This window comes from Lethenteron reissneri, chromosome 15 (genome assembly GCF_015708825.2).
Source record: "Lethenteron reissneri isolate LAM-NWPU_2019-01 chromosome 15, ASM1570882v1, whole genome shotgun sequence".
Lineage (NCBI taxonomy): Eukaryota > Metazoa > Chordata > Hyperoartia > Petromyzontiformes > Petromyzontidae > Lethenteron > Lethenteron reissneri.
In genome coordinates, this window is record NC_083793.1 from 6,561,222 (window position 1) to 6,586,719 (window position 25,498).

The 25,498-nt window shown below is 43.5% G+C and overlaps 1 protein-coding gene across 1 annotated transcript; it reads right to left on the bottom strand.

The window, feature by feature from the left end:
* Positions 1-1,173: 1,173 nt before the first annotated feature.
* RTCB (RNA 2',3'-cyclic phosphate and 5'-OH ligase) lies at positions 1,174-24,619 on the bottom strand. The gene is made up of 12 exons (XM_061551918.1): positions 24,443-24,619; positions 22,414-22,492; positions 20,920-20,987; positions 20,246-20,345; positions 19,798-19,954; positions 18,127-18,283; positions 16,649-16,808; positions 14,907-15,082; positions 12,229-12,417; positions 9,885-9,995; positions 8,261-8,380; positions 1,174-2,178 (listed from the first exon to the last, which is right to left on the bottom strand). Exons 1-12 carry the CDS (start codon positions 24,533-24,535, stop codon positions 2,071-2,073), a joined length of 1,518 nt encoding a protein of 505 aa, XP_061407902.1. The 5' UTR covers positions 24,536-24,619; the 3' UTR covers positions 1,174-2,070.
* Positions 24,620-25,498: the final 879 nt, after the last annotated feature.

Consider the following 25,498-nt stretch of genomic DNA (forward strand, 5'->3'; position numbering starts at 1 on the left):
GCCTCCCGCGTGATGTGGCCATCCCTCATAGTCCTGCAATGCCACAATCCCCCACGCACATTAAACGAGGTAATCGCTCACCTCCGCAATGATCGTGCTTTTGAGCACATCCTCGTCTTTGGTTGTCATTCCATCACCAGTCTCGTCAATTGGCTCGCACCCCTTCTGGCGATGTCTCCATCCCCAAGTCCACATTTCTCAAGTCAATGCGAGCAAGTCTTATTTTTGTTTGTTACCTGATAAATGTGCTCCCGTTTCTGTCGAAGTGTCTATGCAAGCACGTTTCACCCCACGCGTCCTTGTACATTTTTCAGTTATTTTTGAAATTGATTGCTTCCGATCTATATATATCCACAAAAGAAAAAAATTGGGTGGTCGTGGCAGATATAAGTAAAATAAATAAGCAGACGGTCTCCGTCATACATCTCTATAAATTTCAGTTACATGGAGACAGACGTGTGCATATACCCACGTGTCCCATATGGCAGAACACACCGATTGAAATCTTCGTTTAAACATTGTTGTTGCGTTTGATGACATATATCCATTTTATCGTTTAAAATAAGGTTACTGTTTCTCTACTTTGCTCTTACGTAAAAAAAAAAACATTCCAAGCAGCCCACAAAACCACATCTTGTTTTTCAATTTTAACAAACCTTCCCATTAGCCCCGAATGCAATTGATGAATGATACAAACGCATACCTTTACACACTGCAACACGTAGAAACGTGATGGTACTAGCAAATACACAGACCTCACCCATTTGGGGGCGGCGCAGACGTCAAAAACAGGAGCCTATTTGAAGATCCTACGGCCGAACCTCTTCGCTGTGCTCCATCCTGGCGGTAGTGGGCGATCAGAAACGAGACCAGAGCCATGTGGACCATGTCTGATGTACGATTGGCAATGATTACAAGAAGATCCGCAACTGCAGCTGTGCAGACGAACTTCACACAATGGAATACATCGTGAACAGTCGCCCATTGTACTCGCTTATCAGTGGTGAAGATGAAAGTTAAATCCGCATCTGATGATGTGCTTGACGGGGCATCTAAACTGATCTACCCTTTTGTAAATGTTGCTATTTCCATACGACAGATCCATTTGGGTTGAATTTGCTGTAAATGGAGATGTGAAAAAAATGATTAATAGCAGGCGTAATGTTGCAATAATAGAATTTAAGTGCAATTTTATTCAAACCACTCAGAACAATGCAGAATGGATCATTTCCCCAGTTGTGTGCAGTTCTTCAGACCTGGCTTACCTCTATGAAAATAAATCACGACTACAAGTGTCTCTGTAGTAGCATTTGAGGTTGAGAGACACTTTCGTTTCACAGAAGCTGATAAATAAACATGACTCCTGCTACAACGCTCGTTGGCAACACCACACCCTCCCACAACCACTGAAGACAGTCTTTGCTTTTCACATCTATGAATTAGCTATGTGCATTGCGCCATATCCCCTAATGCACGGATCAATTGACACCCAGGATGAGAGTGAAAATTGGCCACCATGGAAGAAAGCAGAGGCGGAAAATGTTTCGAGATAGTGACTTTATGAACGAGACTTTTCACAATATTAAGCCCTCAAATTAAAAAGACATAAAATGTAAATTAACGGAATATATTTCCAGGTCACTCTTGCAAATTAGACTCTGCTGGTATCTTGAGATCTCACCTGAAATAAAATAAAAATCTGCATTTAAACGCTCTCATAATTGCCGTAAACGTCGCGCTGTGCGCACGCAAGGCTCTTGCGAAAACTCCACCTGCCCCCACCGTGAAGACTCAAGACTCAAAAGACTGCTTTCTCTTTACTGTTAATAGATGTATTTTAATGGCTCCAAGGCATTCCTCATTATGCCGAGGCTACCAAAGGCAGGACCTGCCCATGCATGCGTGCGCACGTTCTTGCGTGTGCGTGCGTGTGCGTGTGTGCGTGTGTGCGTGTGTGCGTGTGTGCGTGTGCGCGCGTGTGCGTGCGTGTGTGTGCGCGTGCGTGTGTGTGCGCGCGTGTGTGTGTGCGCGTGTGTGGACGAGAATGGGGAGACGGGGTGCTGGGCCTCATCAGCCTTTAATGACGGCAATGGGTCGCAGCTTGATGGCCTTCTTGCTGATGCCAGCCGAGTGGCACGTGTCCACCACATCCGTCACGTTCTTGTACGACTCTGGCGCCTGTCGGGTGAGAGGAGTGACCGATTATACAGGGTTCTCTTACAGACAATTTTGCTCACAAATGCCCCAGGATGTGTGCAGCAGATGCATCGATTAAGCAACTACAAATGACACTAAATTATTAATATTTACATCATTTATATGCTGTTACATTTAGGTTGATGGAGTTAACAACATCTCACCAATGAGACGGAAACGGTAAGACAACACTTAACAAGACGGGACAGAATTGACTGTTCAACTGAAATGCTCTGGGGGGAGAATCTTAACACGCCCACTGAAACTCATGAAGGTGTAAAATAAAGAATTGCCGCACTACTGTGAGACAATGCTATACGAGCATAAAAATGGGAGAGAGGGTTATCATGCAAACATTATTTGCAATATAAATAAGTGGCGCAATAGGCCCTTTGCCAAAAAAATCGCCGGTTAAAATGAAAGGATGGAAACACAGCTACTCAAAATTAACCGCGTGAATCGCACGATAGGTAACGTGGTTATATTGCAATTTTGGCGACCGAATAAAAAAAACAGATTGAACGACGTAAACACATAGCACATTCAATTAGATATTCCGGGGCGTGATTGGGCAGGGGGAGAGAGGTGCAGAAATTAGGTGGGAAGGAAGGGGGTGGTGGTGGTGATGAGCAGACGGGCGGGAGATGAGAGCTGCTGGGACAGGAACATAAAACACTCGCGCACGCTTCCTAAGAATAGCTTCTCCCGTCTCGTACACAGGGGCATGCTGGAGTCACTGCTTTTGTGCAATATTCAGCACAAGTCGGGGTGGGGGGGGGATGGGAAAATTGCTCCAGATGCAAAAGTGTGTTGATTAGTTACAGCGTGGTTATACACAGGCACGCTTAGTGAAGGTGAGATAGAGGGTAACCAATGCAAGATAATTTACGATGTACAACTTACGTGCTAATTATTAAACGGCTAACACTTTTTGTATGTACATTTATAACAAAGGGGAGGGGGGGATAGCGGTGGCGCAGCGGTTCATGCAAAATTTTGTTAAAGTGGGAGCCCAGGTTTAATTCTCCACCACAGCTAACATCGGTGGCGAGTGCCATCTGAACTGCTCATATCATCCACTCCTTACCCTTCACTCACTCGAAACGACCGGCATGGTGAAGTAGTGAAACAAGCTCTACAATGTGGGAAGGCTTTCATTCAACAGCAGATTGACATAGGGACGTATATTTCTACACATTTTTTTCTCATAACAGGATTGCAAAATGCACAGTAAATATACACGCGCAGGCATGTACACATACACACATGATGGGCGACGATTGCAATTTCCCCTGCTGTTGAGGTGTTCAAACACTCAACAATTTTAGTGGAACAAGCAGAACATGTTAATTAAGCGCATGCATCATCAGTGCAATTCATCATACCAGAAACAATCCCATGCTTCACCGGTTTAGAAACAAGAGCCTTCATTTCCCAGCCCTCCTAACTTGTTTGAATTGAATCTTGACAACAGAGTGCAGTTGAAATATGCAGAGTGCTTGGTTTCTATTTCCAGCTAAAGCTGCGTCCACACGGGCAGCTGACCACAGTAGTTAATTTCCCATGTCGAGGTGAGAAAATTGAACGGAGTGATATTCTTGTTCTCATTGTAATAGACCAATTCCAAGTGATATATACACCTTAAAATCTGGTACACAGTACATGAGATAGATTCAGTGTGTGCACGATATGGGGGGGGGGGGGGGGGGTAGAGGTGTTGCAGTGGTTAGATCATTGCGCTATAAACCCAGAGACCCGAGTTTGATTTCCAGCTGCAGCTAATATCGGTCTCGAATGAGATCTGAATCGGTCCTGGGCTCCCTCTTCACCAAACCGCGCTGACCGGCCACGTGATTTATTTTTCGAAGGCCTCCATCAGTGACACAGCACAGGGATGATTTTATCGAGCGGTGAATTCAGAAAGGGCTGCAAATCATTCTTCTTATTTGTGTGCATTTCATTGCACGGCAACAATTTATTGCTGTCACCAACCGCTACTTATTAAGAAATTAATGTATCCACTCGTTATGAGAGGTTCAGAATATATAATGATCAATGCAGAGAACCCAGGAAACCCAGAACTGTTTCAGATATTACTCACTGCTGATGTTCGCCATGGCTGGCAATTAAACTCGGGTAACTTGGTTCAACGCTCTAACCACTGCATTAATCATCCCAATCACCCTTTACTAGAACAATTAGGAAGTAAGACTATATAAACCCCGGGACACCCGGCATACAATATATTTTTTAGACTTTACCAGGTAAGGCCCACTGAGCTATATAGCTCTTTTTCAGAAGCGACCTGGTCACAAATGATAGCTCAACGAAGTGGCTTACGATGTGGAAATTTAAAGCATCCAAATATTCTAAATGCATGTTTCTAAATGTGGAGGGAGAAACTGGAGGAGCAGGAGAAAAACACACTCGACCACGGGGAGAAAATACAAACTCAAAATATACAGGCGTCAGGGTCGGGATCGAATCCACGATCTCCTACATACCAGGCGAGGTAGTTAACATCTCGACACCATGGCGCCCCTACACACGGGTCAACTTATCTTGTGGAAACACAGGACCCTAACCCAATTTTTAAGAAACAATTATTTGGTAGACTGCCTCATAACACTCACAAACACTGCTGCCAGCGTTGATAACATTGCTTTACCGCAAGCCTGGGGGAACACGAGCAATCTCTGGGCTTGCCTACGGGTACGCTAGCTGACACATTACCATCAGCAGAGGCAGCAATCCTGGCGTGACTCGATACACGTGGGGGGGGGGGGGGGCGGGGGTCGGGGGGGGGATACAGCCATGTGCCTCATATGCAGGAGAGATAACAATCGCGGAATCCTCATGGTGTCTGCCACACGACATTAAGTCGGATCAATCGAATGTCGCAAAAGAAGCCCCAAAGTCATTTAACCGGTGTCTATTATCTGCCGTGTCCCCAAAGCACGCTCTCATGCAGAGCTGCCAATCTCTATCTCGCTGTAATGAACTGCAACGGCGTCAAATTCAAAATGAGGGTATTTTTAATTCGTCACCCCCACGAGTCTCTGCTTCTTTGGTCAGCATGCATAATAGCAACGGCTAAACGATGAGCATTAATATTTAAAATCTCTGCAGACCAAAAAAAAGAATGCATTTCCAATGTGAATGAATTTGATGCTTTAATGCTGTGCAAAAAACTATATATTCTAGAGAGCAGGCATTTGCGTTTCATTAAATGTTCTCAAACATAAATGACATTTGGTTAAATAATCCGCCAGTGGCTGTACTTGGCTTTAAACAGTCAAAGGTTTTCACGAGTTCACTAAGTAAACGTGGTTTCATCTCTCAGCACTTCAAAGGGACACTGCACGTTATCCTGAAATGAATGTATAGTATGGTGATATCTAAGGGAAATGTGGCTCTATGCCTTGGATGCAATAATCTCAATGTAATTGGAATAGGAGTTTTAATTGTTGACAATGCCAAGTGCAAATTAACAGAGCTATGGAGCCATCATCCAGGGGATTTGTGGTCGGTTCCGTAAATGAATGGGAATTACAACGTTCACAAGACAAGATTATTGATGAGACAAAAACGTGGTAGGCCAATTTACAAGCGAAACAACACCGAGGAATGAGGACATGTTAATCAGTGTTCCCTTGGATAGGCAGGCACGATGCCCAAACATAATTGGCTTGCATAGTGTATTATAATATTAACTCTATATGCAGTGTGTGGATATCTACAAACTAAGGATCAAGAAAAAAAAATATGAATAATATATATTTTTATAGCGGTGTAACGATGTATCAAGTCATCGATTAAAATCCATTCTCACACTCAAAACACGTGCACAGAATCATATATGTGAGATTAGCCTATTTGATAGTTATAGATGTTGCACGTAATTAGTTAATGTGAAAAATAATTGTATTGCAGAATTTCATCAAATCTCCAGGGTGGGGAGAGGGGGGTGGGAATTCGGTGTAAGCCAAATGTACTCGGTGCAATGCACTCAATTGAACTCACGGCACAGACACATGTCAAAGCAAGGAATACATTTTCCAAAGTTCACGCGAATTTTTTTTTCCTTTCAAACTTTAACGCTATGCAAATGGCGAAGAAGAAAAAACCATAATAAAGCAAAGGGCAGCAGCAATGAATCTCAGACAGAGGCGGTGAGTGCCTCGGAGGCACGCACCGAAGGTGACACTTGAGTAGGGCTGGCTATGGATCATTTCCCACACAACCTGGGGCGGCTTCATCAGAGCACTGAGCACAACAACCCGTCCTCATGAACACTCGAGCCACAACCATCGTATCCCATTGATGAGGTCAGACAGGAAAGTGCTAATGACCACATTAAATATCAAAGCAGCACGCGGTGGGGGCCTGGGAGAAGGTGGCGGTCGTGCGAGTGTGGGCCCCGTGCCGCGCCTGTCGCTCACAATTTACGGCACAAGTACACTGCAGACATGAGCTACGATGTCTGGGTTTAAGGCAGCCTGCTCACGATAATAACTGGGGTTAAATGAAGGCTGCAAAATTGCGATTTTAAATCAGTTATGCGACGTTCCTAAATAAAGGAAAATACGCAACAAAGTGTCCGAGGACGGCACTCACGTTCCAGCCTTGGATTTCACTTGGCTAAGCAAGGTTTTCGAGACGTGGTTATTCGTGCACGGAACATTTTTGCGAGCAAACATCACGACTGGGAGCAACGTTCGTGAAAAAAATGAAGCCGTTTTATGGGGCGTGTGTCCGAAGCAAGTTTCATCGCAATAGCCTGTTTGTCAGCAGCCAATGCCGTGAAGTCAATACAGACCGTGTTCCGTACTAGCAAGATGATATTCCGTAATGGTATCAACAAGCTAGCTGGTACTATTTATTACGAGTTAGTACTAGCGAGCATGAGCTAGCTTGTTGATGTACTCCCCTGTGTGGAGAATGTAATCACTGACATGCACACACCTGCATCGTTCCAGTCTATTTCACATGAATGAGAAAAGGGCAGAATTCACGGGATGATAACATTTCACGTGGCGGTGGAAGAGAAAAAACTTAACATTTTACGACTCATGACACTTAGACGGGAGAAGTAAAGTATACAAAGAGAATGCTTATCGCCGCAGTGCAGTGTCGTCAAACTGCTAGCTTCCGAGGCTCAATGCATCTTTTGACGTCAAACGGCTTTAATTAAATTCTTAACATTGGGTTAGCTTCAGTTAAGGTGCACGCCGCTACTTGTATGTATGTTGAACTTCTTTTGTATCGTACATAGGCAACCGTGCTAATCGGAGGTGCCGAGGCCCTGTTTGTGTCAGGAGAGTATTGACGAGCAGAAAGTGCAAAATTCAACCTCAACACCGGCACACCATGGCCTAGTTTTAGCAAAAATGAGCGAGAGCAGGTTCCCTTAATGCCCACGTAAGAGCGAGCTTAACGTTCCCTTTGATATGCCGCGCCAATCACATCACTGTGGGGTCCCGGATTGCGTTTTGAACCAGAACCGTCTTGGACGCGAGCGATAACTGCTCTTGCGCAGAGCTTACTCCGGGTGCCCTGCTGCCCGCGTGATAGAGGCCAACAGCCAGAGAGACAATCGCGCACGCTTTAACATTATCGTCGCTTCGGGAGAGTGCTGCAATTCATCACCCACTGGGAGGAACTGTTTAAAAAAATCACTCCATTCCAAACAGATGGCTCTGAATTAACTGCTCATTAGTGCTGTATCTCTAAAGGCATGTGGCAGCAAATAATAGATAATGGATGGGTTAATAACGAAAAAAAGCACGAGTCTCAAGCACACGCGTGCGGAACGGCTGGCATTTATTATGCCCGCATTCTGGGGAGATGGGTGTAGTTTTTGTGTCGTTTTTAAGTGGGTGATCAAACGGGGAAATGGACGATCTGCCACTGACAACTGCCCAATTCAAGCAATGCTCGCTTCTGATATAATGAGGGGGAGGGCGTTTGAGGGCTACGGATGGGAGCGGAGGGGCTGGGTGTGCACGAGTGAGGTGGGTGCAGCAGGGGAGGGGCAGTGGAAAATGCAACCACGAGGTCGTACCTCCTCCATGACAAGCTTGGGCGAGGCGACCCGGATCGCGATGCCCAGGTCGGCGAGTTTGTTGAGCACGTCCTGGTAGTCCAAGTTGCGGCGAGACTTGGCGCGAGACAGGGCCCTCCCCTGTTGAGCATGCAAAAAAAAAAACGTACGAATTAAACACAGATTATCGCAGTGTGTGTGATCTTAATTATAAGAAACTTAATTTCTACCCCTGTGACTTCCGTCTGTCAGTCGCACATCACTTAGTTGAGTCATTTATATAGTACAGAATTGATCAAGGGCTCATTTTGACCAGAAGAAACCGAGGAATTATGGTGACCTTGGTCAAAAAAAACACGGTCAAATATTTTCACCATGCTACTTTTACAGGGATATTGACATTCCTTAATGCTTTTCATATTCCCCAGATTTCTCCGAGCTGAGAATTGGATATAATTTGTAAAATAATAATCTGGGCGACACATGTGTGTCTACAACGGCCACTTGAGAATTTGGGTTGGGCGTAATCCAGGCAGACATTATTTAATTTAAACTCAGGTCACTCGTGCAATTCATTTCTATTAAGGATTGTGATTTACAAAATTATTCATTCCCTTCACCGGATGGGCTGGTTGCAGCCTATATGTATAATTACCTCTGAGTCAGCACACTTGCCACTTAGGCATGCATGGGTAGTGATTTCATCGGGGTGTTACAACTTTGAATATACTAATATTACCTCATTTGAAACACAGTGACCCCGTGGTACCGTATGAAAGTGCAATGGCATTATATCCTCCTTTGAAAAGCACCTGTAATAAAAAATAAAAATTGTACAAATCTATTTGTAGGTATGGTAACCCAAATATTTTTCACAAAAGAGGTCATGTGCATTATATACGAACTGCAGATATAGCAAATGTCAGCGTCATAAAATACGAAAATAATTCACACCTGCAACCTTGATGAAATATTGCACAGTTGTACGTACTATGATAACATTCTAAATTGGAAGCCAATGGTTCAAACAGCTTCCCAGTTATGGGTCATTGAAGATTTGACCTTTTTGGGTGTCCGAGGTGTCAAGTTCAACCTTACAAGCCATAGCTCCCATATTTTTAAATCTCAAAATAAATACTGGTTAATTAAATTAATATTTAAACTAACAGAATTGCGATTACTCATATACTTCAGGCCTACATCATTTCAGAAAAGAATTAACTGCTGCATAAAACAGTAATAAAAATAAACATTTGCAATTTTTTTTTAAATGAATTTCTGCATGAACATATGTTCATGTAAGAATGCCTCATTTATTTATTTGCCGCAACATAACACGCCGCGCAATACATTTCTTCTGAAACTTGATTTAGGCGATGTAATTAAGGCACGGCAAGATAATTTCAATACCGTGCTGAGGAAAGAAAAAAAAAATTAACAATGGTTGAAGAAAATGAATCAATCAATTACCCGCGCAGGTTCTCGGCGCATAAATCAGGCGCGAGCAGATTTCCCGCAAGCACCGCACGGCAGCACGGCATCACAACGACAGCGCCATTAGAACACCGCGGGAAAAATTAATGGATTCATTCATTTTGGTAATAGTCGGCGCACAGAACAAAGCACGGCCTTGGATGGGGCTCACCGCTCCGTGGCACGTGGTGCCGAAAGTCTGCCTCATGCCCTCCTCCGTGCCCGTCAACACGTAGCTGCAGGTGCCCATGGTGCCACCGATCAGCACCGGCTGCCCGATCAGCTGTGCGGAGGGTGGCGGAGATAAGACCGGATGGAATTCAACGTGAAGCAGTCAGGTTGATCGATGACCCAGCTCTCAGCGATTCACTCCAGTCATTGATTCATCGGATTTCATTAGACTCATCACTCTTCTATGGCTACTGCCATTGATAACACTGGTCAACACACTTTTTTCTGGCATAAGGTATTCCAACGGTTTTAAGGTAATTTTGGTGTGCCGATTCCAAATCTGGCATCAGTTTTTGTCTATCAAATATTGCATTTTCAATAAAAACTGCAGAAGAAAAATATTAAATAAATGTGGATATCTACATAATATATTATAAACACACTATCCTAAAAATGCAGCACCATATTTTAACACTAAAGCAGTCACTGACTCGCAACAACTTGCAATCATAAGTGAGAGAGTTAATTTCGGGTAAAACCAATGAAAATGGGGTATGCCGATAGCATAAAATGAGATGTGATAGAGCAAATCTGAGATCAGATTTGGAATCAGCACCCTGAAATTAGTCTAAAACAGCTGCAAAAGTCCAGGCCAGAAAAACATGTTTTTTTTTTGTCGACCAGTGTAATGTACCCACGAACTTCATTCCTAGATTCCTTCACCGATGTTCAAGACTCGGGACTACCAGGCTGACTGTTTTGTCTCATCCGTACTGTATTCAACAGCCCCACTGCTGCTCACAACACCTCTCTCTTTATGCATCTTTCCTCGTACTGCTCGACTTTGGAATTTCCTTATATCATGTCTTTTCTCAAGTTCTTATAACCTTGGTCAATTCTAGAAAGGTATTAACTCTTTTCTATTATACCTTCAAGAGTACTGTTGCTAATAATGTCACAAGATCTTTAATGTCCGCTATAAAACAGAAGGTGCGCATTTCTAGGGTTATAACACGCAGTATTAACCAGGGCGGCCGCTGGCTTCGAGCCTCTGCAACGAGCGGCGAACGTGCTACAGCTATGCCATGTCACCGCCCTAATAACATTCAAGATCATCATGGTGCCACCATACCTTGCCACCACTTAGTTCGTTCTGCCAGATCGGTCAGCAGTTGCATGGTTGAAACCTAACCTACGAGGTTCTACTCTTACAGGAGCCTACCGTGTGGACGCTATAGTGCTTTTCAGCAGAATCCAAGTAGCTCTTACAAAAAAGAAAGATTTTTTGAACAGCCAGGGGCTGAACACTCAATCACGTTTTGTCATTTTTTTTCAAAGCCGATGTGCTGCGCTTTGAAAATAAATAAATGTAAAGCTCTTTGACCTCAAACGAGGGGTAAGCAACAAACAGGGTTCCATTTCTTCGTCCACATTCAGGCAAACTGACGTGCTGTGTCAGTCACGGATCAGACGTACAAATTGCAGTCACGGTTTGAGGCAGTGCCTTGTCGGAAAGGTCAAAAACTCTGAGATACTGCTCAGGCAGAAAAGCAGTCTCCTCCACCTTGATAACACACGTTCAACACCCAACCAGGGGTAATTCCTTCCAGAATAAAACAAAAATATCACCACCTGATCAACATTAATGGTGGTACTGAATAGCAGATGTCCTATAGATAGACTTGTATCTGCTATAGAATGAGATGTTTTTAAGCAGTGCAAACATTTTCTTTAATTTTTTTTGGCAAAACACGCCAATGCAGGACGATCCTTGAAATTGGTAATTTGGTTCTTGAGGCTCAGTGTGGCTATTCTCCAGCGATAAATACATGGTACTATCATTACAGAATTCAAGAGGAATTGGCCACAGTGCAGAAACCTTTTTGAAATTAGTCTGAAGACTCATCTAGGCTTTTCTGGACAAGTGGGACTATTATTATACCACAAGCTCTCGACCGCCGAAACTGATGCACACCACCCGATCATTCTCTTGAGCATGGGGACACCGATTCTAGACTTCACAATAGTGGTATCTGGTTGACGAAATGCACTGATCTACTCCCACCCTCCGAGTGCTTTGATTGCAACTGTGGCCATCCTGCTGTAAGCTGCTACAGGGCTATATTGTCAGTAGAGAGCATTGCAAAACGAAACGTTATGATCTGCAAAGGGTGGGGGAGGCGCTAAGCTCGCAGTGGATTGCCAAAAGGATTGTAAATGTAGATGCATATTGTGAACAAAATAATCTACTTGCATCTTTATATCACGGCATGGTATGTGGAGGCATGGAGGGCTGTGTCTGCTCAGTGGTTCGGGTCTAAAGGCACAGGCCCCCGCCCGCGTACCTGGTAGTCGACGGGGATGAGCGGGTGGTGTGGGGGAAAAGCTCGTGTCGATCCCTTGCGATGAATGAGCAGCGTCCGAATCTTCCCGTCCACGATGTGCTCCTCCACCTTAGCGATGTTGTGCGAGACGTCGTAGATCACGTGCATGTCCAGGTCGTCGGGCGTCGTGTTGAAAACCTTTGCAAAAGCCTGGACAACAATAACATGAATGACATTGGCACCACGTCGATAGGATTTCCTGTGCTGTGTCCCACGAGACAACATACCGACACGGTTAAGAAAAGCAAATGGGGTCAGGCAGGACACACCGCGAGAAGGGATGACGGCCGATGAATGAGACAGGAGACAATTCTAGATTTGAAGCTTTCGTGACTGCAAAGATTCATATTCTTAGGTTTTTTCCGGTAAAGTCACGTAGGTAAAACATCAAAATTAATAAAAATAAATAAAATAAAAAAAAATCACGACGTTTCGGAGGCAACACAGGTCTCCGTCATCTGATGACCTGATGACGGAGACTTGTGTTGCCTCCGAAACGTCGTGATTTTTGTTTTATTTTATTTATTTTTTATTAATTTTGATGTTTTACCTACGAGACTGGAGACAGCAAATGGAGAGAACGCGGAGATGGAGCCATGAGATCAGTTCACGTGCAGGAGTGAGATGGATTGATCGGAGCAGCTCCGGATTGTGAGGAATGATAACGATGCGAGGTAGCCTTCACCCAGCAGTGGGTGGACAATGGCTAAATTGGTAACAAAAATTATTCTGCCGTAATTGCTACCCGTGCATGTTATACTGCAACCCTTTTATGTTAAGCAACCATCTACTGTGCCACTGCTATGCCAAAACTATACCTATTTTAAAATGGGTATAACAAAATCTTCAGTTATATTGCAAAGTATAAATATTAGAATACCTAAACTTGGATTACTTCAGATTGTGTGCATTGACGTTGTTGACCGTTTGTCATACTGGATCGTTTTTTTCTTCCACCCAGGGGGTCCCTTGAAAAAGATCGTTAATCTCAACGGTTTCTCGCCAGGCTTTAAATAAAACCCATAAATGAATTCATGAGAAATGAATGAACAAAGATATTCCATGGCCAACTTTATGGTAAGATCATAAAATATTATGCTTTGGAAAATATTAAGTCCCGCCCCCCTTCTGTTCGAGGCTACTGCATGTGTTAACGAAAACTAAAAAAAAAACCCAAACCAATCACTATACAATTTAGCACATAGCTTACCAACAACCATTACCCAAATCTGTCTATAATATGGGTACAGATGGCAATGAAATATAAAAGAGTGTTTAATTTTTTTTTAAGTGAATGCAATGTTATGCTATGCACCATTATCGTGCGTGCGTGCGTTAGGATGTTAGCACGTAGCTTTAAGCCACCGACCATTTGCGCGTTGGTACATTTGCATGACCGCCTGTGTTGCGATCGAAACATCGTGGTTTTAATTAAAAAAAAATTCTATCTACGTGACTTTACCGAAAGAACCAAACAATACGAATTCCTGCCGTCACGAAAGTTAAGTACAAATTTTAGCACGTGTTTATTTGTATATTTCATAACCCCAAAACAAAATGGAGGCTCCCTTAATCGACTGGCTCATCAGTTTGTTTGACAAATGATGATGTGAAGGATATCCAAACTGAGATGTTTAATGTTCTCATTCGCAAGTAATAGTTGTGCTTAAAAAAAAAATCTCTGTAGGTTCATAAATCTCCTTTTACATTTCCAAAACCATTTGAGTGAAGGACGTAACCATAAACCACAATGTAAACATACGCAGCAAGTCTGAAACAGTAAAATCTCCTCCGCTTAAATCACCATCAAATATGTATCGCAGAAATCATGAATTATAATTAATTATTATCTATAATTATAGATGCATGTAAGAAAGTAAAGATTAATAATTATTGGAGGTAGGCTTACAGGCTCATGCCAAGTACTATGTGGAAGAAAATCAAGGCACAAATTACAAGTGAGAAAGAGAGCTTCCAATTCAGCCTTCACTTCAGGGTTACTGCATTACCTGAATAATTTTAATAAAAAAACAGCTTAATGAGTGCTCATTCTGACCAAAAAGTATTGGTGATGAGCTCATACAAATCGACTAAAACCTGTTACTACGTTAAGCTAAAGGGTTACTATATATTTCAAAACTCTTCCGATTTCTTATCTTTTTGACCTGTAAGTAAGAAATAGTTTCATAAAGGTGCAGTCCAGCAACTGCTCAATCGCGCCACTGCTGGGCGGAAGCGGCCTCCAGAGAGCTCCTCTAGAGGGTATTTGTCCCACTCTTCCACGCTGGCCATACGTCTTAGAAGAGGCAGGAGTACCGATGCTTTACGCCAACACACGCAACCCCGCCGATCAATTGTGGCATACCCATACATACGGCTGGGATGAGAGGCAAAAGGGGATTCAAGAAACTGGCGCATTACTTCAAATGCCACGGCGGGAGGTTGCAAATCCAGTGTGCGCTAACCACCACAACCAATGCATGATCAAGTAAATGAAGAAAGATACGGGTATCGTGTAGGAGGCAAATTGGGATATCAGTAGGGGAGGTAAGGTACATAAACCATGCCATCTCACGAGCGTTTTCTCGAAATTCCACAAGCGACCGCCGAGTGACTGAAGCGGACTACCACGAAGGTACCTGACGGGTGAGGAACGTCATGGAGGAGCGGTTGACCCAGGCGTAGTTTCCGGCAGCGGCCATGGCTTTCAAGTAGTCCTGCCCCTCCTGCGACTTGATGCGAGCGCAGGCAAGCTGCCGATCGTTCACGATGATCTTATCTCGCTTCATTGCCTTCTCCATCGCCACCAGCGCATCTGTGTGCACCAGCATAGGCTCAGTGTAGACGTTTAACAAAAGGACTTTTTTTTATTCTCATGTGAGCAGTTTTTTTTTCTCTCTCACGTTCTTATACATGGCAAACCTCGTTGAGTTGAAATTGCCTGCCTTGTGACGATGCCGAATTCACCAAACGCCGCAGGGTTTACAAATGTGCTTTTGTTTTGAAAGAAAAAAAATGCAAATAGGACAGAATTCATTTGTCAGTGTGCACGAGTAACTATCCACTAACAAGTGGGACCCTTTGGAAATGTACAAAGCAAAGAGACCACAAAGTGCCGAAGGCAAAACACAAATAATTAAAAAAAATTAACACATTAGTTTAAATGCATTCCAAGCATCTATTCTAAATAGAGTAAAACATTGTAAATGCATCTCTTGGTCACACGAGACACCGTTTAGTATAGGCCATGAGATAATAGTAATAATAAAAAAATTATATTGGTGACCTATGAGGAAATATCTGAAATAAGAAAAGAAATCCATTATTTGATGAGGATGATATTCAGCACCCATATAATTACGTCTTGCACCACTACCAGTTTTCTATTTGTAATGAATCTTACTCTGCAGAGAAATTAGCGCGAGATTATCTTTTACATTTTTTTTTGCGCGCACCCGATAATGCATTCATAGAAATGTGTGGAATAATTAAAGTGTCAAAATCCGGCTCGTCACTCAGAAGACCAAGTGTTGACACCAGCCTGGAGCCGAGGATGCACTAATTGTGCTGGGCAAAATGCTGAGAAAAATTCAGCATTAAAATAGAGGGGAAAAATTAATGAACGCACACATCCTCATGTTATTTCTGAAATAATCAGCTTCATTTGGCACTTAAATTATGCACCACCAGGGGTTTTTTCCAACAAAACCGTGAAAAAACTGGGGGTGTTAAAATTTAAATCTGAAAAGCAATTATCCAAAATGTCACTTCAGTAGCTGAGCAATTGGAAGCACTTGAAGTGTCTGTAAAAGGTGATCTCGAGATCTAGAGCTCTCACTTCTCGGTGCAGCGATCTTTAGCTCACAATTCATAGCTTGGCCACACTAAAAAAAGTAAATGTGGGACCGTTACCAAATTGCCAGCTTTTGTATGTGGTTGGTGATATTCCCTCAGCACCAGCAGCAAATTTAAGACTGCGTGCCGCTTTAAAATGAAATTTTACTTCTGGCAATGCCATGGATAATTAAATCATCTCTTTAGAACAGTAACCATTATCGAGACAATCCCACATACATATTGAAATTAAAACATGCAACAATGCAGAGAAAATGAATTAACGCATTAATTAGGAATGTAGATAATTTGCAACTGGTTATGAAACGCAGAGGGGGTATTTAAAATTAAAAGTTCATCCCAATATATTTCAATATCTACAAAAAAAATGTCCACATTCATTATGACAATGATATTTATCAACTGCCTGTCCTCTTATTCAATTAGGATGCCCCCATATTATCATGTATTTGTTTGCATTCCCATTACAGCACCTGCAAGACTATTCCCAAAGTGTGACCGTGGTCTGCTGAACAGATGGCCTTACCTGTGGCCACCTGGTGGCCAAGCCCCCGACTGCCGCTATGGATCATGACGCAGATCTGCCCGGTGTGGTCGATGCCCATCTTGCGTGCCGCGTGCTGGTCAAAGATTTCATCCACCACCTGAATCTCAGCGTAGTGGTTTCCGGCACCCAGTGTGCCCAGCTGTAAGGGGGATTTAAATATTATTAGGTTTTTTCCGGTAAAGTCACATAGGTAAAAAATTTAAATTAATAAAAGTAAAATAAAAATAAAATCACGACGTTTCGGAGGCGACACAAGCTTCCGTCTTCAGGTGGAACCGTCACAGCACGATTGCTGTTTCAAGTAAGAGAAATTCCAAGAAAATAGTCCTTGTATATATACTGGTTGAGGGTGGGGGGATTCAAATGCAAATTGTTATTTATTGACTCGCTTGTTTGCCCGTCCTAGGACGAAAGCTGTAATATTTACGAATAAAATTGAGCAGAGTACAATTGTATATCTTGTGTAAATTTAATGGCAGTGGATCTTGCACGAAAGTATGTCATCAAACACTTCACTGCAGTTCACTGTAGCACTGTGTTAATGGCAGTGATTCTTGCACAAAACTACGTCATGAAACACCTCACTTCATGTCACTGTAGCACTGTATATAACTGACCTTCAATTTGTTCAAATTCACTGCTCTGATACTTTATTCTCGTCTGCTTTCGGTCGCTGGGGTTGAAATTAATTGGAAATCGATACAATATCTGGAAAATCACCATTAAATGTCTATTTTTCCATAATGTAGAAGCATAAATTAGACTTATCCTTTGTCTCTAGTGCTGTAGAAATAAATGAAGACACCAAATCCAGTTTGTTGCTGCGTATAATTATTTGTTAGATTCACTTTCAATAAAGAAACGTCAAACTTAAAGCGAATTTGCGAAAAAAAATGTATTTCCGCTCGATCTTCTTCTGCGAGAGTGTAAAAATCCACCCGCTCATGAATATTAATGACGGGAGGGGCGGCATGTGGAGTGACGTCACGCGCGTTCCACATTATAGTAGTAATTATCGTCATTCTCAACTCATGATTAATCCACTGCTGGATGCATTCACAAGCCACTGCCACCGAACAGTGCATGTGTAAAATTGGGATGATAAAGTGTCTAAATGCAACCGCATTCAAATATGTTTTAATTGTTACATTGAATCCTGACTCTCAATTGTGTTAATTAATCGAATCAAACGGTGGGAATGATAATTAATTGTTACATGCCTCGTTAGAACATAGAACTGTACACCTCTGAGAACTCAATCAATCCGTGTTCATTTGTTACACAAAAAAATCAATTTAGCCAGTTACCAGCTAAACTACAAGGCAGATCTAGGGCACATCAGCACAGAACAGAGTTATCCACTAGTTTACGGCAGACTAGCAGTGTGAATCTCAGGCTTTGTGTGTCAAGTTGGCATGGCAGGGTTGAGTGCCTTGGAAATCAAGCAGCCTGCGTACCTGTGGAAGCCCCCTCTTCTTGGCCTTAGAGGAGACTTTGTTGGGGTCAGCCTGCAGCATCCTGCCATACTCCTCGCAGTGTTCTTTGTCCTCTGCCCAGGCATAGCCCTCACGCAGAGACCAGTCCACCCCCATCTCCAGAGCCTCCTCCAAGTCCCTTTTGACAAACCACAAAGACCCCCCTATAGTCATATAGACTGATGGGGTCAGTGCTGTTAGCGAGCATCTATTAAAGTCAGAACGGCACTAAAATGGCGTAGTGTGGCCCACACCACAGCTGGCCAACTTGAGTCTCCCATGTGCTGATATTTACACATGGGCACCAGATACTAATTTAAGGCCAAGTCGACCCAGGGGAGGCCCAGCACCAGGGCAGATATCACTTGCTATTGATGTTAGCCATGGTCATAAATTGAACCCAGGTTGCTGGGTTCATAGCACAATGAACTAATCAATCAGCCACCACTCCATTTTTGGCACACATTATAGCAGTGACCTAGTCACGATGCCACCACTTCACTTATGACACACACACACCCGCACGGACACAGTTAAAAGGCATCCACGTCAAACTAGTTTTGCTCAGAACATGAACCACAGATGCGTGAATAGTCTTGACGGTGGAGCTGTGATCTCAACAAACAAAATGTCCTTTTCCTCCTAATGCGCTAGGCGTGTCCATGATGATCTGACAGCCACTATGCTACGATGAACAGTATAAATAGGGTAAAGCTTGCCAAGATACACCATTAACAATGATGCACATAAGCACACACCCTCGGGGCCCTGCTTAGATCCCCATTTTATTTCAATTACTTTGTGGAACAGATTGCTGGAAGAAAGCCAGACATGGCATGTGGTTGTGAATTCATATATTATTTTAGAAAGCCACATAACGTCACAACATAGGCATCATTTTTTTGCCGTGAACATTTTATATAATAACAATTTTATTTTAGAAGAAAAACCAACGAGAATACCCTTACAAATAAATGTTTACACATTACGATATAAAATTAGGCAATTTAAAATATAAATAGTACACACACATCACGCTGTCTGAGATCATAGCTCATATCCACCCATGATTTACAGCAAAGGTAGGGGATATTTGCCTCACCAAGGGCTAAATAGGACTTTCAAAAACCTTTAGCATGAACACATTTCTTTTGCATTATTCAATAATGTGAATACTAATTAGTGCTCATTTTCTTTCTAAAACAGTGTTGCCAAGTCAAAAAAGCCCCTCTATTACCCACTTAAAGTGGCTAAGATGCTTCGCAGCAGCAGATGCATATCATTTGCTGGTCATTACGAAGTGGTAAGCCATAATTTCCGCGGTGGTGAGATGTTATCTCCCTCGCCTGGTATGCAACAGGTCGTGGGTTTGGTCCGGACCCTGATGCTTGTATATTTGGAGTTTGCAAGTTCTCCCCGTGGTCGTGTGGTCCTCCGGGTTTTCCCTCCACATTTAGAAACATGCGTTAAAAATTATTTGGCTGCTAGAAATTTCCACACGAAATTTTGTTGCCAGATCGCTTCGGAAAAAGAGCTACGTAGCTCAGTGGGCCTTACCTGGTAAAATAAAATAAAAACAGTGAAATAAAGTCATGGACCATAGGCTCTCCACCCCTGCATCACAGAGAGAACTCTGTGAGCGGCTGCACTCACTTGGCACCCATGGGGATGACTCCCTTGGAACCGACCCCCACGGGGATGTGGTCGAACAGCGCCTGCGCCAGCTGCTCCTTCACAGGCTGCACGTCACTCTCCTCCAGGTTGGTGCGCAACAGCCGCACGCCGCAGTTGATGTCAAAGCCCACGCCGCCTGCCGTCAGTGTCAACACCGTTGTTAATGTTGGTCACAGTCTTCGTCTATTCAACGGCTACCCGTGCAATTTTAGTCAAGTCTTAAGTTTGCGGATTTAACTTGGTATTTAAATTATAAATGTGGACTAAATTTACACCGGATGACGTTTTGCCAATGAATAGTTCACATTCGGCGAAATGTATGATTTCTGCAGTGCTTCGTGAATATGTATTGGTGGCTAGCCACTCACAAACGCGCTAGCAAAGTGCACGCAAAGGACAATGCTCCCGAAACATATTTCCACCATACCTGGCGACACCACAGAGGTGGGGTCTTCCATGTCGAAGGCAGCCATGTTACCAATGGCAAAGCCATAGCCAGAATGAACATCCGGCAAGCCAATGGATTTCTGCAATGGAACACAGGCATTGGTGTCAGAGAACAGCGCCTCCTGCTGTCAAGTCTACGGGTTGTGAAATAATGCAAGTGCCATCACAAATGTGAGATGCAATCACTCATTGCCATTGCGCCCGGTGATAATGTACAGCAGGATTCTTCAACTGACAGGCCACATGTGGTCCATGGAAAGCTCTTGGAGTGGCCAACTGACAGGTGAATACAGACTAGTGAGATGAAAGAGAGCGATGACAGACCTGGATAAGAGATGCAGATTAGGAGATCAAACAGAAGTAAACAAGAGAGAAATCAAGAAGCACGGGGTACAGATTTGTGGTCACATGTACAGCTCATGATGCCATGTGATGCCATAACACGTGGGCTGTCAGCACACATCAATTGTATTACGTGGGCCATCGGAAAATAGAATTGAAGAACCCTGCTTATGAGTATTAAGACCTTGGGGATAATGTAAAGAAAGCACCCAGGCATCTTCACTTCAGTGGTAACCTAATGCAACGGCAATTCAATGCTGACAAGTAGCGCAATGTGTTTCACAATGGAGATAGGTAAGCTGCTTAACTTACATGTATAATGCCGGGCAATGCAGCCACATTGCCGATCTGCTTCATAGCGGGCAGAAATCCACCAATACCTGTCATGCACAATGAGACACGTTACTCACAAATGAAAATGATAAGAAAATGTGAAAAAACGGTGTCACTTTTAATAGTTAATTGAGAATATTTTTCAATATGCAATATCACAGTCACCACTTGCTATACCAACAAGTGGAACCTGTCAACTGGGAATAAGTCTCAGCACCGAGCCAATCTCTATGACTCAGACAGCTCTGGATTAAAACTAATCGTGTTAACACATTTGCCATTTGTTTAAATATATTGTAACCAGCCTTTTGCCCGTCCCAGGATGGAAGCTGTAATATTTAAGTAAAGAAACGTCTGCGTAGAGTTATTTATTTGAGTAACTTTCAACAAAGAAACGTAAAATTTAAAGTGAATTTGCATTAAAAAATGTCTTGCTTATGATAGTAATAACGGGGGGGGGGGGGGGGACACACACACACACACTCTTTTGCAGTGATTTATTTTTGACCGTCACTTTCTGTAAAGAAGCGTCATCATTTTTGAAGCGACTTTTCGAAAAAAAATATCTTTCCACTCGACCTTCTTCCGCGTGAGTGTAAAAATCCAGCCGCTCATTATAATTTTATTATTAATGACGGGGGGGGGGGGGTGCGGCATGTGGAGTGACGTCACGTGCGTTACACACATTTCTGGGCAATTATAGTAGTCATTAAGAAACATTGTTTCAGCACTGTGTAGTGCACCATCTAGCTGTGTCGGTAAGAAACTTCACCTCATCTTGCTCAAGTACAGAAACAGGGACACTAAAAGCTATTTGGAGGCCTGAGGCAAAATGCAAGATGAGGCCTCCTTTTCAAGACCACCTGCAATGAGGTCTGCAGAAAACTGCCTGACCTTGTGCCCCAATGTCTTGCTTATGATTACTTTGCAACAAGGTTCGAAAAACATGCATTCTTATGAACGTGATGCAGCGCTTGCATCGTACAGTTAATAAGTCATATTAATCGACTAACCAATGCATCATGACGCGTCTCCTCCATTTGTACATCATGCACTGTACATATACTGGTAGGAACCACCTGGTTCCACCAGCCCACAGGGGATTATTGTGTCCGTCCGTCGTGCATCCAAAAATGGGAGGGGTCGGGCTGGGTGGAGAGGGGAGGGTAGGGAGGGGCTGGGTGGGGAGGGTGGGGCTGGGTGGGGGGTGGGAGGGGTGGGGCTGTGTGGGGAGGGGCTGGTCACCCCGTGGTGCCCTTATAAAACTCAACGTTTAACCTACTCACGCCAGCTTGTGCCCGCCCTCACAGTCGGGCATATTTGCGGAATACACCACGCCGCCGTTGACCCTGGCGATTGACCGAGCAACCCAACGTTCCTACCAGCTCCCTCCGCAGGAATGTGTTTTATTCTCTCATTTGCGGGAACAGACATTTGTGACACGTGGCATGCACTTGGATGAATAGCTTGTACCTCCTCCTCTGCAGGCATTTCTGAGCTCCTCAAACATGAGCTTCTCCAGCTGCTCGTTCACAAAGAACTTCCCTTCGACCTGCAGCCAAAAACAAAGCAGGACATGCACCAATAAAGTGCTCTCTCTTACGTAAGATTTCCAGGTACGGTAAAAAATGTTTGTGAAGGATATTTAAGTCAGTTAGATTTTTACATCTGTTTGAATCTAATATTGACATTTATATAATACTTTTAGACCGTATCACATACAGATTCAATAACTCAGTCTTAAGTAATATTTCTCCAACAAGTACAGACATATGCCAACACGTCACGAAATAGTCCATGCATGGCAACCAATGTCAAACAAATTTAGAAATGCATATAAAAGTCAACATTTGGCAATAACTTACTACAAATACACACGTTTACAAATGGCTATATACCCTACAATAAACTAATCATATTGTGCAAGCAACACTATCGGATAAATGTATAAAACATGAGAATCAATATACAATTGCATTAACAATCACCTAAAATGTGCAAACCCCGAATGTAGTAATTGCATGGAAATACAGTACGACAACATTGCACACTTGCAAGCCTTTGGCAGTACAGCACAGTATTGCAGGTGCAGTGATGATGTCACCCAAATAATGATGATTGCTTATATTGCAATCGAAACGTCGTGAGAATTTTATTATTTTATTATTTCCCTTCTACGTGACTTTACCGAAAGAACCAAGAATATGAATCCCTGCAGTCACGAAAGCTTTAAATCGAAAAATAATAAACAGGTTTACTTTGTAGGGCCAAACTTTTGGCTGTGTCCTCGGGTGTACGACACGAGATTGAAGGTTTGTCCATAATAAAAGCAACATTAAAAGGTACGGACAAGAACGCTCGAGTGAATGAGTTTCAACACATCACTGCAGTGGCAATGATAAGATCACGCACTAAGTCCGAATGAAGATTTAAAACTCATGTCAGATAGACATCCAGGGACAAGCGACCTGAAAGTTGTGTTACCTACAAGGGTAAGAGAGACGCTAACTGATTTCGTGAATCGTGTAGCAGGATATCCGCCGTTTGCTGAATTGAACACAGTATTGATCTGCAATTTGTTAATCTATAAATACTATAAATTAGTTTGGTGATATTGAATGAGTGAATACAACAACTCAAGGGGACCGGCTGAAATAGTGAAGTTGGTGAGGCAAATATTCTCGACCTCTGCTGTAAATTATGGGTGGATATGAGCTATGATCTCAGACAGCGTGATGTGTGTGTACTATTTCTATTTTAAATTGACTAATTTTATATCGTAATGTGTTAAAAATTATTTATAAGGGTATTCTCGTTGGTTTTTCTTCCAAAATAAATTTGTTAAAACTGTTGTGTAGTTGAATAGAACAGCCAAATTCGCATTCGAATTTGTCACCAGTTGAGTTTGTGAAGTTGAAATGGTAAGCAATTTACTTTCTTAATACAGGCATCCCTCGCTTTATGCGGTAGATGCATTCCCAGGGCGCACAAAGCGAAACCGCAAGAGGCATGTCGAATAGCGCACAGCGCACAGAGCACGCACAATGTTGTCCCACGTCCGACCGCATAGCCGCATCAGTGACTTCAAACCGCATATAGCGAATTTTGGTGAGAAACAGGTTATCCGCATATACGCGAAATCGCGTAAAGCGTTATTTGTGAGTAGAGTTGAGCTAGTTGATAAAGTACTGTACTCCTGAGCGCAACACAGGTTTGACTATACGTTACAATGCAGCATTAATTATGAACTCCGGTTACTTTTGCTTTTACCAACAGCAGACTAGAATATTCATTCAAACACAGCGCTGGGCACGCTACTGCGCAGCTGAAATAACGTGACAGCTGCAAGCCAGGGACTCAAAAAACACCGTGCCCGGTGGGCGGCGCATTCGCTGCCGCCAAGGCCGCGCCTTTCCCGGCCGGGCCATCCAGGCAAGACGGAGGCTTGGGCCGGGAGCCCCGGTAGTTTGCAGCAGCAGCAGCAGCTGCAGCGTCAACGCACCTGCATGTTGGGCACGAATCCCTTCTTGATGCGCCAGCTGTTCTGGTCGATCTTCTCGAGGAAGGCCATCTCGTCATTGTAGGAGCGGCTCATGGTGGCGTTCGTCGTCGAGTTTCGTCTTCTCTCTCTCTTCTCTCGAGCGCTGGGCCACGCTGTCAGCCCTCCTTGCGTGACGTCACCGTGCGCTCAGGAGGGGGTGGCGGGGGGGTCAAAGTTGAGCCCACGGGATGAATGAACTCATCACACCGGGGCATGCTAAAGCCATGGCTGAGCCATGTGAATAATGGACACATACCGTGTCAGCCCCATACGGTTTACCCCCAATTATTGCACAGGGAAACAGAGTTTTCAGGTCCGTACGGCGTACAGCCGTTTCAATATGGGCAAAAAAAAGTAGATTTGTTTGTCTTTCTCCCTTGTGATGGGACTTTGTCGGATGGACGTTGAGATGTATAAGGGCAGGTGGGTGACCAATAAGGTCGGAATTGGTCTGTAATAAGATTGGCACTGATATGGGCTTTACAGGTATGATGCAAGGATGGGTGACCACCACGTTACGGATAGGTTTTTTTATAGAGCTATGCCGGGAAACGTGGTGGGCTATAAAGGGCAGTGCAGGAAATACATTGTTGTGCAGTACTTCTATGCTCCCCCCCGCCCCACACTTTACCAACCCACCATGATCGTAATGGCGAAGTATGCACAGTTGAAGCTGGTTCTCCTTTTTTTTCCAGCAATGGATTCACTATGGCTGATGATGTTTTAACAGATGCCATTGGTAGGTGCTATCTTGTCAATGTTAACCAGCAACAAGTATAAAATGTTTCTTGCGCCAATGGCCCATGGTGTCGAGAGCGCACTTACCAATAATATACGGTAATTCAGCGGTACAGTATTTGTCTACCACACCTGGCCCTTCTGAGACCCAGGGAGTTGGGACCAGTCCAATGTCTTTGAGACTAACAATATTTTACTCTTTTATGGACATGGAATTGAAGGTTAAGTACTAATGGGAGTCTTTAAAACGTTCGCTAGAAGCTGTTTTTATTTACAGGA

Bases quoted from the DNA above. Each gene is read 5' to 3' on its own strand.
- RTCB (XM_061551918.1), bottom strand. From the start codon at position 24,535: ATGAGCCGCTCCTACAATGACGAGATGGCCTTCCTCGAGAAGATCGAC. The intron at 22,493-24,442 runs GTGCGTTGACGC...TTTTGGCTGCAG, and splicing joins GATTCGTGCCCAACATGCAG to GTCGAAGGGAAGTTCTTTGT. The intron at 18,284-19,797 runs GTGAGTGCAGCC...GTTTGTCAAAAG, and splicing joins GTCATCCCCATGGGTGCCAA to GGACTTGGAGGAGGCTCTGG.